The following is a 15,000-nucleotide window of genomic DNA, read 5'->3' on the forward strand; positions in this document are numbered from 1 at the left end:
CTCTCTCTCTCTCTCTCTCTCTCTCTCTCTCTCTCTCTCTCTCTCTCTCTCTCTCTCACACACACACACACACACACACTCGTGCACGCATACACATGCGCAACCCACCTCAATTACCAGACGATCGAGTTACCAGCAAAGGCCGGCAGCAGCAAGCAGTCGCACCATCACCAACAGCATCATCAACGCCGCCACCGCCGGAATGACGGCAGCAGCGATGACTCATTGCCCGTGTCACCACAGATGCGGCGTGTGATGAGTAGCAGTGCCACCAGCACCGCCAGCAGTAGTGGCCGTGACACGACGGTGACACATGCGGGTGACGATGGTGATGTTCGGGTACACACGCCACAGCGGCCGCGCAAGCAGCGACAGACACCACAGCCAGCTGCAGCGCCCCAAGGAATGGGTGCGCGTGTCGGACAGCACCTTGTCGTTGCCACCAATCTTGGCCTTCCTTCATCGGTGGTACGTACGTGTGTGTGTGTGTGTGTGTGTGTGTGTGTGTGTGTGTGTGTGTGTCTATGTGTGTGTGTGTGTGTGGAGCTGAACGTGTGCTTCCATGTGTGCGCTTCGGCGTGCAATGCTGCCAACTCTGTCGCGTGATGCCTTGCTGATTGTTTTGTGCCTAACATAAACTTCAATGCACCACCTTTACATCCCCGTGCTCAACCACCGCATTGACAGGACGACGCAGCAACGCACGTCCACCCTCTGCTGACGCCCCTACAGCTCTACGCGCTTCGTGCATTACTCGAGACGGCAACGAACGATCAAGACACCGGTGTGTGTGGCGTATGGCACAACTCGCGTGTGTCACTGGGGTGCAGCATGTGCTGTGTGACGCGGGGAGGAGCAATGCGTGCATACACCCTGCATGTTCGGATGTGCATGTAACAGTTCGTGCATACGCGACACTGTGTGTGTGTGTGTGTGTGTCTCGGCTGTCTTCTTTCTGCCATCTTCATGTTCATCACCATGTGTGTCCCGCTTGATTGCACCCAACAGGTGGTGTGCTGTATTGCCTTCTTGTGTCGCTTGGCGCATCCACAGCACGCGTTGCAAACACCAGCAACACCGACACCACGTGGATGGCCAACATGGCTCTACAATGGCTGAGTCAGCACTTCCTTCGTGTCGCCAATCCCTCGCCCACCATGTTCAAGATCTCTGCGCTGCCCTGCCACGCAGGAAACGTACGTGACAACACCCTTGTGCGTGTGCGTGTGTATATATGTGTGTGCTTGTGTATGTGAGTGTGCGTGTGTATGTGAGTGTGCGTGTGTGTGTGTGTCTGTGACCGACCACACTGTTTTGTTCGTTGCTATTCGCGCGTGGTTTTGTTGCATGCACAACTGGGATTCAACGTCTTGCAATCATGCGCCTTCATCGCATTCCCATGTAACATTGCCCTATCCCGACACACACACACACACATATACACATACACACATACGCACACACACATACACACACACACCTCTGCCAGGGGCTGCTTGAGTTCCGGGATGCATGCATTGAGGCCATACCGGCACCACTGCTCGCCCACCCAGCCCAGCAGCTGTTCATCCTTGCACCAAAGGAGCGAGAAAATGCACAGCGCACACTTCGCGTCTCCAGAGACACGCAGCTTATGGCCAATGTTTGGCTGCACAACCCGTGGGATGTTTCTCTTCACATCACCTCCTTTGGCCTTCGCTGTACGAGTGGATGGGAGATGGCAGCAACCGACCTTCCCTTCACCATCCAGCCTCACACGGTACGTACATGTGTGTGTGTGTGTGTGTGCTTCGTTCTGCCTGCCTGTTTATGAATGTGTGATTGTTTGATGCGATGACATTCTCTTGTGTGTGTGTGTGTGTGTTCACGCGTGCGTATTTCTTGTCATTATCATGCTTGTGATTGTGGGCTCATGTTGATAACCACACAACCACCATGTACTGACAGAGTGTGCAAGTGTGCTGTCGCAACCACCCATCAGCCGGCGGCCCCGGTGTGCTGTCCATGGCACATCTCGTCATCAACAACATTGATATGGTGGTTGCCCCACGTGCACTGCGGTCACTGCTCGTGGACGTCTGCGAACCTCTACCGCTCCTTTCGCATCACATCGTGGAAGCGAACACGCCAGACAACGACGACCCCACCTCCATCACCCTCACGTGAGCACTGCACACGACATGGCTTGCGTGTTGGAGCCCAGTGATTCACCATCGACGCAATGCATACATACACCCAACACAACACCCCCCCCCCCCACAGCACAGCACCACACGAGGCCACACGAAAGCACACAGCACAACACTTCACTCACGCATATGTTTGTGGCAGCAGAACGCCCCTGGACAAGTTGGGCCATCGCTTCCGTGTTGTCTTCCAGAACACGAGCCAGCTTGACGTTGATGACTTTCATGTGGATTGCGACGATGTCAACATTGCCTTTCTCTCCACCGTGGCAGGTCGGTTGCACTATTGTGTGTGTGTGTGTGTGTGTGTGTGTGTGTGTGTGTGTGTGTGTGTGTGTGTGTGTGTGTGTGTGTGTGTGGTTGTGCTTTGTTGGCCGTCGCCATGTATATTCCTCCCTTTGGGCGCTCACGCTTTGCTTCATGTGCGGCCGTTGATGTTTAGGGTTGTCATTTGTGCATGGCCAGCTTCCAATTCAACCGGGGCAATGCGTGGTGGTGGACGTGCACGTGCGCGCGCGAAACGCTGTACGTACAACCATTGTGGGTTGAAGGCATGCACACAATGAGATGCACAGGTGGTTCACACAACACTTGTACTTATGGACATTTGCAGCATATTCGCGCACCAAACATTCATTGCACACACACACACGCACGCACGCACGCACGCACGCCATATTACGCGCGCACATGCATGTTGTGCTCACAGGAACAGCAGCAGAAGCGAGGATCACGTCCTTCGAACACCTCTGTGACAACACTTAAAATCAAGTATGGGCAGAAGACATCGCAATTCCGCAGACACGTGAACTTGCGCGTGCATGCGACACACGGCATCACGCACACACCGGCACTGGTTCGCGTGTCGAGTGCAATCGAGGAACCGGATGGTGCTGCACACGATGGAGGCAGCGACCGCAGGGCCAGACGGCTCGTGTTGCACGTGACAAATCCCACAACAGCCCCAATATGCACCATTTGGGCAGGTGGCAGTGGTGCATCGGAAATCGAGACGGCGATTGTCGCGCCCACCAACAACAACAACAACAACACCACCACCACCACCACCACCACCACCACCACGACAGCCGCTAACACGACAACCACCTGTTGTCACAGCATGACCGTCACGTCAATCTTGGTTCCTCAACGCCTCCCACAACAAGCCTTTCTCAAAAGGTTGTTTGCCTGCGAGCTGCTGTCTCTGTGATTGTGTAGTCCTGGTTGTCTCGTCTTGAATGGCGATGCCACTTGGTCTCTCTGTGCCTGTGCGTGTTTGCATGTTTTGTGGACTTTCCTGTCCATATACCATGTATTTCCTGCATCTCACATGCGCTCTTGTGTTGTGTGTGTGTTGTGCGTGTGCGCGCGCGTTTGCGCATGTGTTTGGGGATTTGTTTTGGTTTTGTTGTTTTGTGCGCGCCTTTCTGCGGTCTGCTCTGCGCTTCAGCATACGTGATCGGTTGCGCTGGTGCCCCACAGATGCAGCGAGGGGCGGCGACAGCAGCGGTAGTTCGCGCCCGTTCAACACGCAGCACACCATCGTCGATGAGGATGTGTTCCGTGAGCAGAGCAAGCGCGGCAGTGGCGCAGGCGGCGACGAACGCACGGCCTCAGATAGAGATGACGCTACTGCGTCAGTTGACATCAGCAGCATTACTCGTGTCTCGTGCAAACAGCTGACGATTACTGGCACTGTTGTCCGCGGCGTTGCGTCTCAGCATGCGTTCGACCATGCAACGCCTGATGCTCCCCTCACCCTGGACCTTGTAAGTCATCATTGGCACTGGCAATCACTTTCCGGCGTGACCCATGTTGTGTGTGTGTTGTTTTGTTTTGTTTTGGCACATGTTTATTTGTTTGACACGTGCATGGCACAGACGAAGACACCTCAGCACTGCCACCACTCTCCATCCACTGTCCCCATGTCCCACCACCATGGTTGCACATTCACTCACTCTGCTTTCTTTCTCCGCTCTTCTCCGGTTTCCAACTTGATGTGTTGCAGTCATCATCGCATGCACCGTCACGGGTCGTTGTCAGCGGAACAACGCGCCTGGTGTTGTCCTCAACACAACAGCGGGCGCAATTCTGTGTCCACTTTACATCCCTGGCGCATACGCAAGGAAACCTGGACGGTGTTGGTGAACAGCACGCGTGCCACTGCTCAGGCGAAGCATCAGACTCGTGCACGTCCGCTGGCGGCTCTGGGGGACGAACACGGGCGTGTGGGTTGCCCTGCCACCTCGCTCTTATCGTGTCAAAGATCAGGGATGGCAACAAGGCGCATGAACAACATGCAGTGGTGATGGACACACGCAAGATTAACGCGTAACCAGAGAGTGGGTGTTCCTGTATTCACCATGCGTGGTTCATGAAGGGACTGCTGGCTCCCTCATGTGATGTGCCTTTGACCCGCTGACACTTTGTCTCTCGTTGACGTTTGATCGATCGTTTATGAGCGTGATGCTTGTTGAGTTGTGGCACTATTGCCAAGGCACGGCCAAGGTTTTTTTTTTTCTTTTTTTTTTTGGGGGGGGGGGGGTGTCGCGCTGAATAACCGACGCAAAGTAAATAACAGAAGTGCACACGTGCACACGTGCGTCGCAGACGCGTGGACGATTACATGACGCTGCATCGGGGTTGGCTGTTCAGCGCCAACACCGCCGAAAGGCGCTCAAGCTTGGACGTTGAGCTGAGCATGTGGTACTGAACTGTCGGGTCGACGTGGATGGCACCGGCCAGCCTGTTAGCACCAATGCACGAGCAGCACGAGGGCACAAGATTTGGCGCGAGAGCACGGAAGTGGAGGGAAGAGGGGAAGAAAGAAGCATGGTCATGTGAATGCCAGTCTTCATGTTGCAGTACTCACTCGCGGTCGACTTAAACTTCATACGCAGGCACAGCAGGCACACAGCGCACAAGAGCACATGAACAAATGAGCACATACACACGCACACCATCACAAACACACGACACCAAGACCTCACGCACACGGCATCATCAAGAAGCAGCACACACTCTGTGTATGCATACACGCACTGACCAAAAAGCAATGAGATCGTCGTTGTCAGGTACGCCACCAAAGCGGGAATAGAGGAATGGATTGCCAAATCGATTGAAAAGTGTGTTGGCAAAGGCACGTGCTTGCTGCACCAGGTCGACATATGGCACGCCACTGGCACTCATCTCCTGCGGGTCTTGCTCCTCGTCCTCGACGTACTCAACCTGATCCGACAGCACCGCAAGTAGTGCGTGCGTGTATGCGTGTATGTGTGTGTGTATGTGTGTGTATGTGTGTCATTCACATAGCACAGGAACAGTGCATGAGCGACAGCGCGTAGCAGAAACAAAAAAGCGCTTGGATGGCACACATACACATGTGCATGTGAATGAGTGTATCGGTGAATGTGCGTGTGCGTGTGCGTGTGAATGTGCGTGTGCGTGTGCGTGTGCGTGTGCGTGTGCATGTGCGTGTGCGTGCGTGTATACTCGTGTGTACGCGTGCTCATGTGTGTAAATGCAGGTACAGATGCGTGTTCAGGTCTCCCTGTCGGGCCACACCTGTGCTACGAGATATCCGTCACGCGTGTCTGAGCTAACGATGTGAAAGCGCCGAGTGGTTGTGGCCTCAATGTAGATCTCCCCATTTGACGCAAACTCGCACTGGTCGATGCTCAGCAGCACGCCGTACTCTGCTGCCCCATCCTCCGTGTACGTACACATGCCAAACCTTGGAAAGTAGGGTGAGGGGAGGTGGGTGGCGTCACATGCAGCGCAGCGACAGCGTGAGGTGGCTATGTGTGTGTGTGTGTGTGTGTGTGTGTGTGTGTGTGTGTGTGTGTGTGTGTGTGTGTGTGTGTGTGTGTGTGTGTGTGTGTGTGTGTGCATGGCTGTGCACATGCATGCTCTGTGTGTGTTTCGTCTACGTGTGTGTATGTTTGTGCATGTCAGGGTGCGACAGCTCAAACAGTTTGCGGAGCCGTCATCACTGCATATGCGCGCAATGTTCACCTTACCGGCGGGTACCAGATTCCAGACATCGTCGAATCATGAGTCGGTAGCGCGGTTCAAAGATGCGAAGGTGACACGGCCATCCGGGCAGGCTCTGCATCAAGGGAAATGGTCGTGTGTGCATGCGAGAATGGGTGACATCTTTCCTTTCAGAAGCTCACAAGTTCAAACAACCGCATGCAAACCTCTTGTCACACACACACATGCACACACACAAGCACACGCACTCACACATGTACAAACACGCTACCACGGTCGCGGAACGATACGATACGCACCAGCATGCAAACGAAGATGGGGAGGAGGTCGTGTTGTTCTGCAAGCTCATCCAACACTTGCTGTTGCCGCAGCTCGACCTCATGTGGAAACCGGCGCTGGATCACCTCCTCCATGACGCACGTGGTCGCGTACTCACGGCGCGAGAGAAAGTGGCGCAGGGAGGAGCGGCACATGGGGCAGCGAGGAGCGTGGTCCAATGCGCGGGTGATGCACACGCGGCAGAAGCAGTGGCCGCAGGGGGTTGTGACAGGCTCGTACAGCACGCCAAAGCACAGCTGGCACTCCACATCACTTGCGCACAGCACGCCACCGTGGTCCTTCTCCCCATCAATATCATCACCGTCATGTTGTTGTTGTTGTTGTTGTTGTTGTTGTTGTTGTTGTTGTTGTTGTTGTTGTTGTTGTTGTTGTTGTTGTTGTTGCTGCTGCTGCTCTTCCTGCTCTTCTTCCTGCTCGTCCTCGTCTTCTTCACCTGCTACGTTCATTGTAACCGTGGGAGAGGTACATTCCACCTCGTGTTGGTCGCACTCATCTCTTCCTTGTCTTCCTTCGTCGCCTTCTCCCTCCTCGGACTTGTCTTTGCTTGATGCGATCCCACACCCGCTGTTGCTGCCTTCGCTCTGGCTGGCATTGCCGCTAATGTCGTCGCTTGCATCCATTGTGGCGCCCGGCGGCAAGCAGCACCACCGCTCAATCACCGCTGTGAGGTGCTGGGCAAACTCAACGGAGCCAACATGGGCAATGGGGCAAGCGGTGGAAGCTACGTGCAACCAGGCGTCGCACACAGACGGCCAGAGGCGAGTTGGGCGACAGGTGTTTGTGGCAGCAGCGAGTAGTGATTGCACGCACTCCCCTCGTCGTAGCTCAGCCTCACACTCCGCCTGCGTGCGTGGGTGCGTGAGTGCGTGTGTGCGTGTGTGTGTGTGTGCGTGCGTGCGTGAGTGTGTGAGAGAGAGTGTGTGTGTGTGGTGAGAGAGCACATATGTGTGTGTGTGTAAGTGACGTGTTCCAGTTGCAACCATTGCTGACCAAACACATCCATTCACGACAATCGCCCCGAACCATACACAGGCAGACACACCTTGTGCAAGTACAGGAGGCCGCTGTGCGGGAAGAGGGCGACTGCTTGTGTGAGACAGTCAAGGGCTGGTTGCCATGCCTGCTCCAGCATCTTGACCTGCACACACACAGACACACGCACGCACACAGACACACAAACAGAGACACACACGCACACACAGACACAGACGGACAAACGTGGGGTGCGTGCGTTGAGTGGAAGTGTGGCCAACACAAGCACGAGAGGTGTGCACGTGAGGTGCAACACACACTCCAAACGTCTGGTACAGCACAAGGGCGACCACGACAGCACAGTCCGACACACCTTTGCCCAGGCGAGAAAGCTGAATGGACACGGGTCGGTGTGACAGAGAGTTCTTGTTTGCTCTTCAAGAGAGGAGAGCTGCTGTCTTGCATGCAGCGGCAGTGAAGAAGCGCTCACATTCCTCCCTGCATAAACCTGCACCAGCTCTGGCGTGTGCTCGTTGTCATCATCATCATCATCATCATCATCATCATCATCATCATCATCATCATCATCATCATCATCATCATCACCGACATCAACGTCATCGTCTTCTGCATGATCATGATCATCCAGATCAACATCAACAACAGCATAGTCATGTGTGGTAGCGGCAGCAGTGTTGCCGGTGCCCCCATGATTGTGCATGCTGCTGGTGGCGGGTGTCGTTTGAGTCGTGCTTGTCGTCGCACGCTCCGGTTCGTGTTCTTGCTGTTCCTGATGCTGTGAACACATGTCCAGCACTGCCCTGAGCACGGGGCTTGCTTTCACCTGAGCTTGTGTTTCCCTGTTTGCATGACATGATGGAGATGCAGAGAAAACACATGTTGCTGGTGAGTCTGGGGGACACAGCGCGCGCATGCATGTCCACGTGCATGCGTGCATGTGCACATGTGTTTGTGTCTGCATGTACGCGTGCATACACATGCGTACACACAAATATGCAGTATGAGCGTGGCGTCTTCGTTCGTGATTGAAATGCACGCGCACGTATGCATGCCGACATGATACCAAACTGCAACAACGGCAGCTGCACAACGCACCTTGGGCGCAGCTTTTCAATGACGCGTGCGAGCGCAACATCGCAGGCAGGGGTGTCCACATCCCATGGGGTTTGGGGAAAGCAAGGCTCAAGGTGGGCGAGCGGCAGCGGCGCGGCAGCTAGGCTGAGCTTGGACACTGACAGCCCGGTGTGGTGTGTGACTGGCGTGTGCAGCACGTCGCCGGAGAACGGGCAGAGCAGCAGCATACGCGCGGCCGTTTCGCGGGTGATGCTGGCGGGTCGATCGTGTTCGGTGAGCAGGGCGAGAAGGCAGGACACGATGCCGTCGCGGTGGTGCGGATGGTTTGCGAGCTGCGTGGCCACCGTGTAGTGGAACAGGGCCTCCTTCCAGTTTGCAAGGAGCGCGTGGGCGGTGGCGGCGCTGCAAGTCAGTCAGTCACACAGTGGTCGATGGATTGGTGGTTGCGGGGAAATGCAACGGTGGTGATCAGGTACAGCACAGCAGTCGCGAGAGGTCGTGAGGTGGAGGGGGGGGGGCAAATGAGGGGGTGTGGTATCGTCTGGTCGCAAGATGAACACATGTGTACATACGTGTGCATGATTTGCAGTGCATTGCGTCGTTACACGAATCAGTAGGAACGAGGTCCACAGCTGACATCAGCGGTGCCGAAGCAGCGTGTAAGGTATTGTGTGAGCTCACCGTGTGTGCGCCTTGGGCCAGGTTGGGTTGAGTGCTGTTGCCTGCATTGAATCCTGAAGCGAGTCTTGCAGTTGGCCGAGCTTGGCGTGGCATGCTGTCAAAGATACATGTACAAGACGAGAATAGTGTACGCGTGTGTGTGCGTGAGCGTGGGTGTGAGTGCGGGTGGTTGCGTGGGTGCGTGCATGAACATGTGCTTATGATTGCGAATGACGGAGCTGTGGCGCTCTGGTGCAAGTGACAACGGATGGCACAATACACGTGCACACAAGCCCAGTGCGCCCACAGTCCACACACAGTCACACACACGCACACGTGTGCACAGTGCGCGCAGTGCGCGCAGTGCGCACACACACACACACAGAAACACACACACACAATCAAATCCACCTACAGTTCACCCATGAACGCAAACGCACACACCTGCACGGTTGCTGAGGAGGACGGCGGTGAGCGCCTTGTGCTTGTTTGCACCGTCTTTTTGGCGCTGTTCATATACGACATCTAGCGCTTCTGTGTACGCGTTGCGTGCATCCTGGTAGCGCTGCTGAGCAAACAGCCGCTTGCCCACATCCCGCAGCTCGTGTACACACTCCAACCCCATGGCTGTGGACATTGGGTGCGATGTACGCAACAGAGAACAAAATGACACAGCAACAACTGCTTGTTCTTGACTGCTTGTTGCTGTTACTACTTGCTTGTTCCTGCTTGCCTGCTTGTTGCTGTCGCTGATTGTTGCTGATTGTTTGCAGCTGTTGGAGGCGTATGTAAGGGGGGGGGGGAGGGAAGGTTGTGTGGTGTGGACAGCGACAGAGACAGAGACACAGGGCCGCAACACAACCATAATCAGCAGTGCTCTTCAACAACAAGAAGCCCACGTTGTTCTGTTGTTTGGTGCGCAAGATTTGTGGTTGGTTGGTGCGTTGTGATTGACTTTGACACATGAGTCCTTCCTGTGTTGTTCCTGTCGTTCATCGCCCTTTCCGTCTTGCCTCTCATCTCATCATGAACCTCTGCCACAGCCAGAACGGCCAGCGTGTTGGCAAGCAAGTCGTGTCCGGAAAAGATGAAGGAGGGAAGGAAACACGACATCATGAAATGTAACTAAAGTTCTGCACGCGCGTTAAAAGAGCATGGTATCCTCGGTGCCACGCGGCATGTTTTCAGGGGCATTGCTGATGTGGGACGACAAACATTGTTGGCGAATTTTCAGTGGCGAATTGGAGCGTGTTCTCAAGCACACTGGTCACGCATGCACTGGCTGTTGGGAAACTGCGTTGTTGGTGTTGTTGTCGCGCCAAAACACGACACGACCTCATTCCGTTTGTTCCCACCAACCCAACCGGCGGGCCAACTTTGCGTGCCTTGGCGGCGGTTGGCTGGTTGGCTGGCTGCACGCTTAAGCCTTTCTTTCTTTGGGTTGATTGGCGTTCGGGACTGCGTGCATGCTTGTTTCTCTCTCTTATCTGCGGTTTGGTCGGTTTGGTCGTTGTCGCTGCCGCTGCATTGTTTTTTCTGCTTGTGGTGTTGTTTGTTTGTTGTCCCTTCCCCACACGCACACATCATCATCGCACAGCTGTGTTGTGGTGTTGTGTTGTGTGTTTGGCACTTGCGTGTTTTCCCTTTTCGTGTTGCGTTGTTGTGTCGTTGGCCTGGTTTTCTTTTTTGTGTTCTGCCTTCAATCCCACCAGGCACGCACACGCACGCACGCACACGGCACACCGCGCATACCTCTCTCCTTGCTGTGGGTAGGTCCCACTCACATCACATGATTGCTTCCGCGTCAGCGATCGTTTGGGTACCATCACATCACTCCACACGCGCGCTCCGGCGTCCCAACTCTCTCAGCCGTCAGCAGCACTGCCGCGCATCTGTTTCTCTTACCCCACCACACCACACCACACACACACACAAGCACACACAAACACATACATCCATCCACTTGATGAGCTGTCTGGCACAGCAGCAGTGAATCTGAATAGCTTGCGTGCTTTTGTGTGACTTCCCTTCTTCTGTTTTGCCTCCCACAGCTAGCAGCTGTCGAGGTTGTCGCTCGCTGGTTTTACGACGTGCTTGGGGTGCCTTTTGCCTTTCTCTTCTCTTCTCTTCTCTTCTTGTTAGGCTTGCTTTTGCTCGCTTCATCTCAGTGTTCCTGTGTTTCGATTGTTCCTTTTGCTTCTCCTCTTCTTCGTTAGTCTTGCAGCCTTCCTCCCTCTCTCTTGCTTCTGTCCACTGGCGTCCTTGCTTCCTGAGTGACGTGAGTGAAGTGCAGGTGAACAGGCAACAACAACAACACTTGACGTCTTGACGTTGCGATTGGTCTTCTGCTTTGCTTTCTTCATTCATTGTGTCTCTGGCAAGACGCGTGTGACGTGTGTGATTTTGTTTGTGATTTGAAGATCGACCCCATCAACATGGACAGCCATCAGACACCGCAGCAACAAGTGCAGCAGCAGGTGCAGCAACAAGTGCAGCAGCAGGTGCAGCAACAGCACAACATGCAACAACAACAGGTGCAGCAACAGCAGCAGCAGCAGCAGCCATCCGCTGACAAGCCACCACCGTCCGCAGCGCGCGATGACACAGGTGAGATTTATGCATGCATGATGTGTGTGTGTGTGCGTGTGTGTGTTTACACCCATGCATGATGTGTGTGTGTGTGTGTACACGTGTGTTGTGTGAAGTGTGTTGTGTGGAAACGGTTCACCAACCAAATATCAAAATCTTCCGTGCATGCACGCTCCCGTTCATCAACACGCAAACACACGCAAACACACACAACCGCAGAGCAAATGCACATCAAGTTCCTGGCCACCAACGGCCAATGTGGGATGCTGATTGGACGCGGCGGTGCCACCATCAAGGACCTGCAGGACAGCACACACTCGTACATCAAAATCTCCCACAACTCCGAACTGTACCCAGGCACAGCAGACCGCCTTGTTTCCGTGCAGGCACGGCCACAGCACCTCCTCAACGCCCTTCTGGCCATCTTGGAGTGCGCAAACGCCCGCAGCGACCCACAGCAGCAAGGTGCCGGGTCTACAACCCCAGGCACACCCCAGAACAGCAACCACCAGCAGGCGCAGGATCAGGCGCAGGATCAGGTGCAGCAGCAGCAGCAGCAACAGGGCCCACGGTCCATTTCTGTGAAACTGGTGATCCCTGTGGTGGCCGCTGGCCTGATCTTGGGCCGTGGCGGTGAAACCATTCGCACCATGCAGACCGAATGCGATGCCTACATCCACATGTCCCAGCGCGTAAGTTCGCGCAAGCACTGAACGCACCTGCATGCTCCACCCGATCTATGTCGGTTCCAGTGCACCAAGCACAACCAACCACGGTGCATGTTGTGCATGTTCATGCAACTCGACACGTGCACACACACACCTACACACACGCACACACACACACTCACACGCACACACACATTCGCTAATGTTCTCCCCCCCCCCTCTCCCTCACTCCCTCACTCCCTCACTCCCTCCCTCACTCCCTCACTCCCTCACTCCCTCACTCCCTCACTCCCTCACTCCCTTCTTCGGTTCTTCTATGCAGCACGAAGTGCCGCCGGCGCTGCAGGAGCGCATTGTCACCATCAACTGCACCGATGGTGGCATGCCTGTCAGAGCCATCACACGCATCATGCAGACGCTGCTTGACAACCCTGCCGTGTTCTTCTACGTGGTAGGTCCTTTCAACACCGTGTTGTCACGAGATGGTCCATTATGCGTTGCATGCAAGCAAGCACTTGCACTTGCTTCATTGGTGAACCGAAAGTGGCGACAAACACAATCGTGTCGTTCCGCTGGTAGTTTTCCGTCTCCTCTGCCGTGTGCTTCAGTGTGTGCGTGTGTGTGTGTGCGTACGTGCGCATGTGCGCGCGCGCGTGGTTGCCTGTCCCCGTTATCACCCTCTGAACACACACACACACATACTTTCCATACTCACTCACACCACACATATGTGTGCACGTTGTCGTTATCCTCGCAGCACACCGACTTTCGGTATCTTCGACAGCCATTTATGACTTCTGCACATGGCCGTGCATACATGCAGCAGCAACAGCAGCAGCAGCAGCAGCATCCACAGCAACAGCATCGCCCCCAGGGCCGCTTGCCTCACCCTCAACACCTTCCCATGCAACATCAACAGCACGTTCACCCTGCCCATGCAAGGCACCAGCCTTCCCGCGTCCACCCCCAGGCTGGACAGCACTACTTCCGTCCGCCACCGCCGCCACACGCACACGCGCCCCACGCACACGCCCACGCTGCCCACACGGCTCACCATGCACGCACCAGCCCCGCACCCGCCTTCTTCCAAAACCACCCTCACCACCACCCTCACCACCACCACCACCCCACGTTCCCGCACTCCCCTGCCACCTATGGCAACCCCACGGCAACAGCAGCCCACGACTTTGCGTCCTTCCCCTCGCAGGGGCTTCCGCCACAGCCCTTTGCGGCAGCCCATTTCCGGCAGTTTGTGCCGGGCCAGGCGACCAGCCAGGTGCCTCTCTCCTCTCCAATCGATGATGGGTCATCGGGCATGCTCATGGACCCAAACAACCTCCACGACATGATGCGTCAGCAGCACCAGGTGAGCGTCCGTCGTCGTGATGGCCGCGGCATCGAGGACGGGGGGTGGGGTGGGGTGGGGTGGTCGTTGTATCAGTTCTATCGGTCCATCAGCTGTTTCCAAACTGATATTCCTTTGCTGCCCTGCCCCTTGTTTTTCTGCGTGGCGTACTCCCCGCTTTTCTTCTCTTGTGCTCTTGTCCTGGAATGGACGAGACTTTGATGTTCCTGCGCATTCCTTGTGCTTGCAGTGCCAGCATCCCCAGCTCACTCTGATTCCCTCCAACTCCACTCCCGCCTCAAATACAAACACACACACATACACACACACACACACATACACACACACATTAGGTTGCGCCGGAGTACGATTACATGCCGCAATCGCCAACGCACATGGTGTCGTTCTCGACATACTCGACAGCGCAGCACTATGCCCCCCATGACACCACGGGCCTGGAGCAAGGGATTGGCAACCTCTCGCTGGCTCAGTGATGCACTCAGTGTCCTGTGTCTGTGCAGTCCATCTGTGCAGTCTGTGCAAGTGTGGTACAACAGCCGAGCAGTCAACACGCGCGGCCGTCTCAGTCGTGTTGTGAATTCTGACCGACCTTCCTTCTCTGATTGGGCTCTTCATCGAACCAGTGCACTTCAAGACGCCACTGTCATGTCTGCAAACACGCCCGTTTTCTTCCATTTTCCCCTTCTTTCTTGCCCACCTCATCCATAGCCGTCGTCCATACTTGGATTGGATTGGGGCCATACTCAGATACGCTGGCCACCGCATCGACTTGTTGTTGTCCGTGGCTGTGCTGTGCTGGCTGTTCCGTCCATGTGTGACGATGGCGGGGTGGACCCAACATCATCTCACTTAGACTCAGCTACCACCCTCTTCGCCCTAGCATCCTCTCTGTAGTCCTCAGGTCATTGTCACGACCCCTCGCCTTTTCGCCGTCCTACCTTAGCTGCACTACGCACCCCGTGGTGGCGCCATAACCGATCATTGTCATTCCCTTTCTTTGTCTTCCTCATATGTCTGCTGTGCTGTGCTGTGCGTGCGTGCGTGTGTGCGTGTGCTGAGAGTGTTTGTCGTGTGTTGTGTGAGTGCTGAGAGTGTTTGTCGTGTGCGGTGTGTGTGTGTGTGTGCTGAGAAG

The 15,000-nt window shown here is 55.3% G+C and overlaps 3 protein-coding genes across 3 annotated transcripts in view; 2 read left to right on the forward strand and 1 right to left on the reverse strand.

Moving 5' to 3' along the window:
* Positions 1 to 4,729, forward strand: part of PTSG_01833 (uncharacterized protein) — a 7,239-nt gene extending 2,510 nt beyond the window's left edge. The window contains exons 7-16 of the mRNA XM_004997754.1: positions 121 to 468; positions 688 to 784; positions 1,009 to 1,196; positions 1,490 to 1,759; positions 1,948 to 2,162; positions 2,335 to 2,459; positions 2,629 to 2,711; positions 2,896 to 3,365; positions 3,637 to 3,955; positions 4,195 to 4,729. Coding sequence (XP_004997811.1) covers positions 121 to 468; positions 688 to 784; positions 1,009 to 1,196; positions 1,490 to 1,759; positions 1,948 to 2,162; positions 2,335 to 2,459; positions 2,629 to 2,711; positions 2,896 to 3,365; positions 3,637 to 3,955; positions 4,195 to 4,521 — 2,442 coding nt within the window. The 3' untranslated portion in view covers positions 4,522 to 4,729. The remainder of the gene's footprint in view (positions 1 to 120; positions 469 to 687; positions 785 to 1,008; positions 1,197 to 1,489; positions 1,760 to 1,947; positions 2,163 to 2,334; positions 2,460 to 2,628; positions 2,712 to 2,895; positions 3,366 to 3,636; positions 3,956 to 4,194) is intronic.
* PTSG_01834 (uncharacterized protein) lies at positions 4,601 to 10,176 on the reverse strand. The gene is made up of 10 exons (XM_004997755.1): positions 9,690 to 10,176; positions 9,267 to 9,360; positions 8,607 to 8,987; positions 7,864 to 8,350; positions 7,561 to 7,656; positions 6,479 to 7,360; positions 6,206 to 6,294; positions 5,751 to 5,919; positions 5,233 to 5,414; positions 4,601 to 4,932 (listed from the first exon to the last, which is right to left on the reverse strand). The coding sequence occupies exons 1-10, from the start codon at positions 10,108 to 10,110 to the stop codon at positions 4,809 to 4,811; spliced, it is 2,925 nt and encodes a 974-aa protein (XP_004997812.1). The 5' UTR covers positions 10,111 to 10,176; the 3' UTR covers positions 4,601 to 4,808.
* Positions 10,177 to 10,576: 400 nt separating this feature from the next.
* PTSG_01835 (uncharacterized protein) overlaps positions 10,577 to 15,000 on the forward strand; it is a 4,707-nt gene continuing 283 nt past the window's right edge. The window contains exons 1-5 of the mRNA XM_004997756.1: positions 10,577 to 11,852; positions 12,054 to 12,526; positions 12,825 to 12,953; positions 13,260 to 13,868; positions 14,201 to 15,000. The exon at positions 14,201 to 15,000 is cut by the window's right edge and continues 283 nt beyond it. Of these exons, the coding sequence (XP_004997813.1) occupies positions 11,681 to 11,852; positions 12,054 to 12,526; positions 12,825 to 12,953; positions 13,260 to 13,868; positions 14,201 to 14,341 (1,524 nt within the window). The 5' untranslated portion in view covers positions 10,577 to 11,680 and the 3' untranslated portion in view covers positions 14,342 to 15,000. The remainder of the gene's footprint in view (positions 11,853 to 12,053; positions 12,527 to 12,824; positions 12,954 to 13,259; positions 13,869 to 14,200) is intronic.

This window comes from Salpingoeca rosetta, assembly GCF_000188695.1.
Source record: "Salpingoeca rosetta unplaced genomic scaffold supercont1.3, whole genome shotgun sequence".
NCBI classification, from domain to species: Eukaryota; class Choanoflagellata; order Craspedida; family Salpingoecidae; genus Salpingoeca; species Salpingoeca rosetta.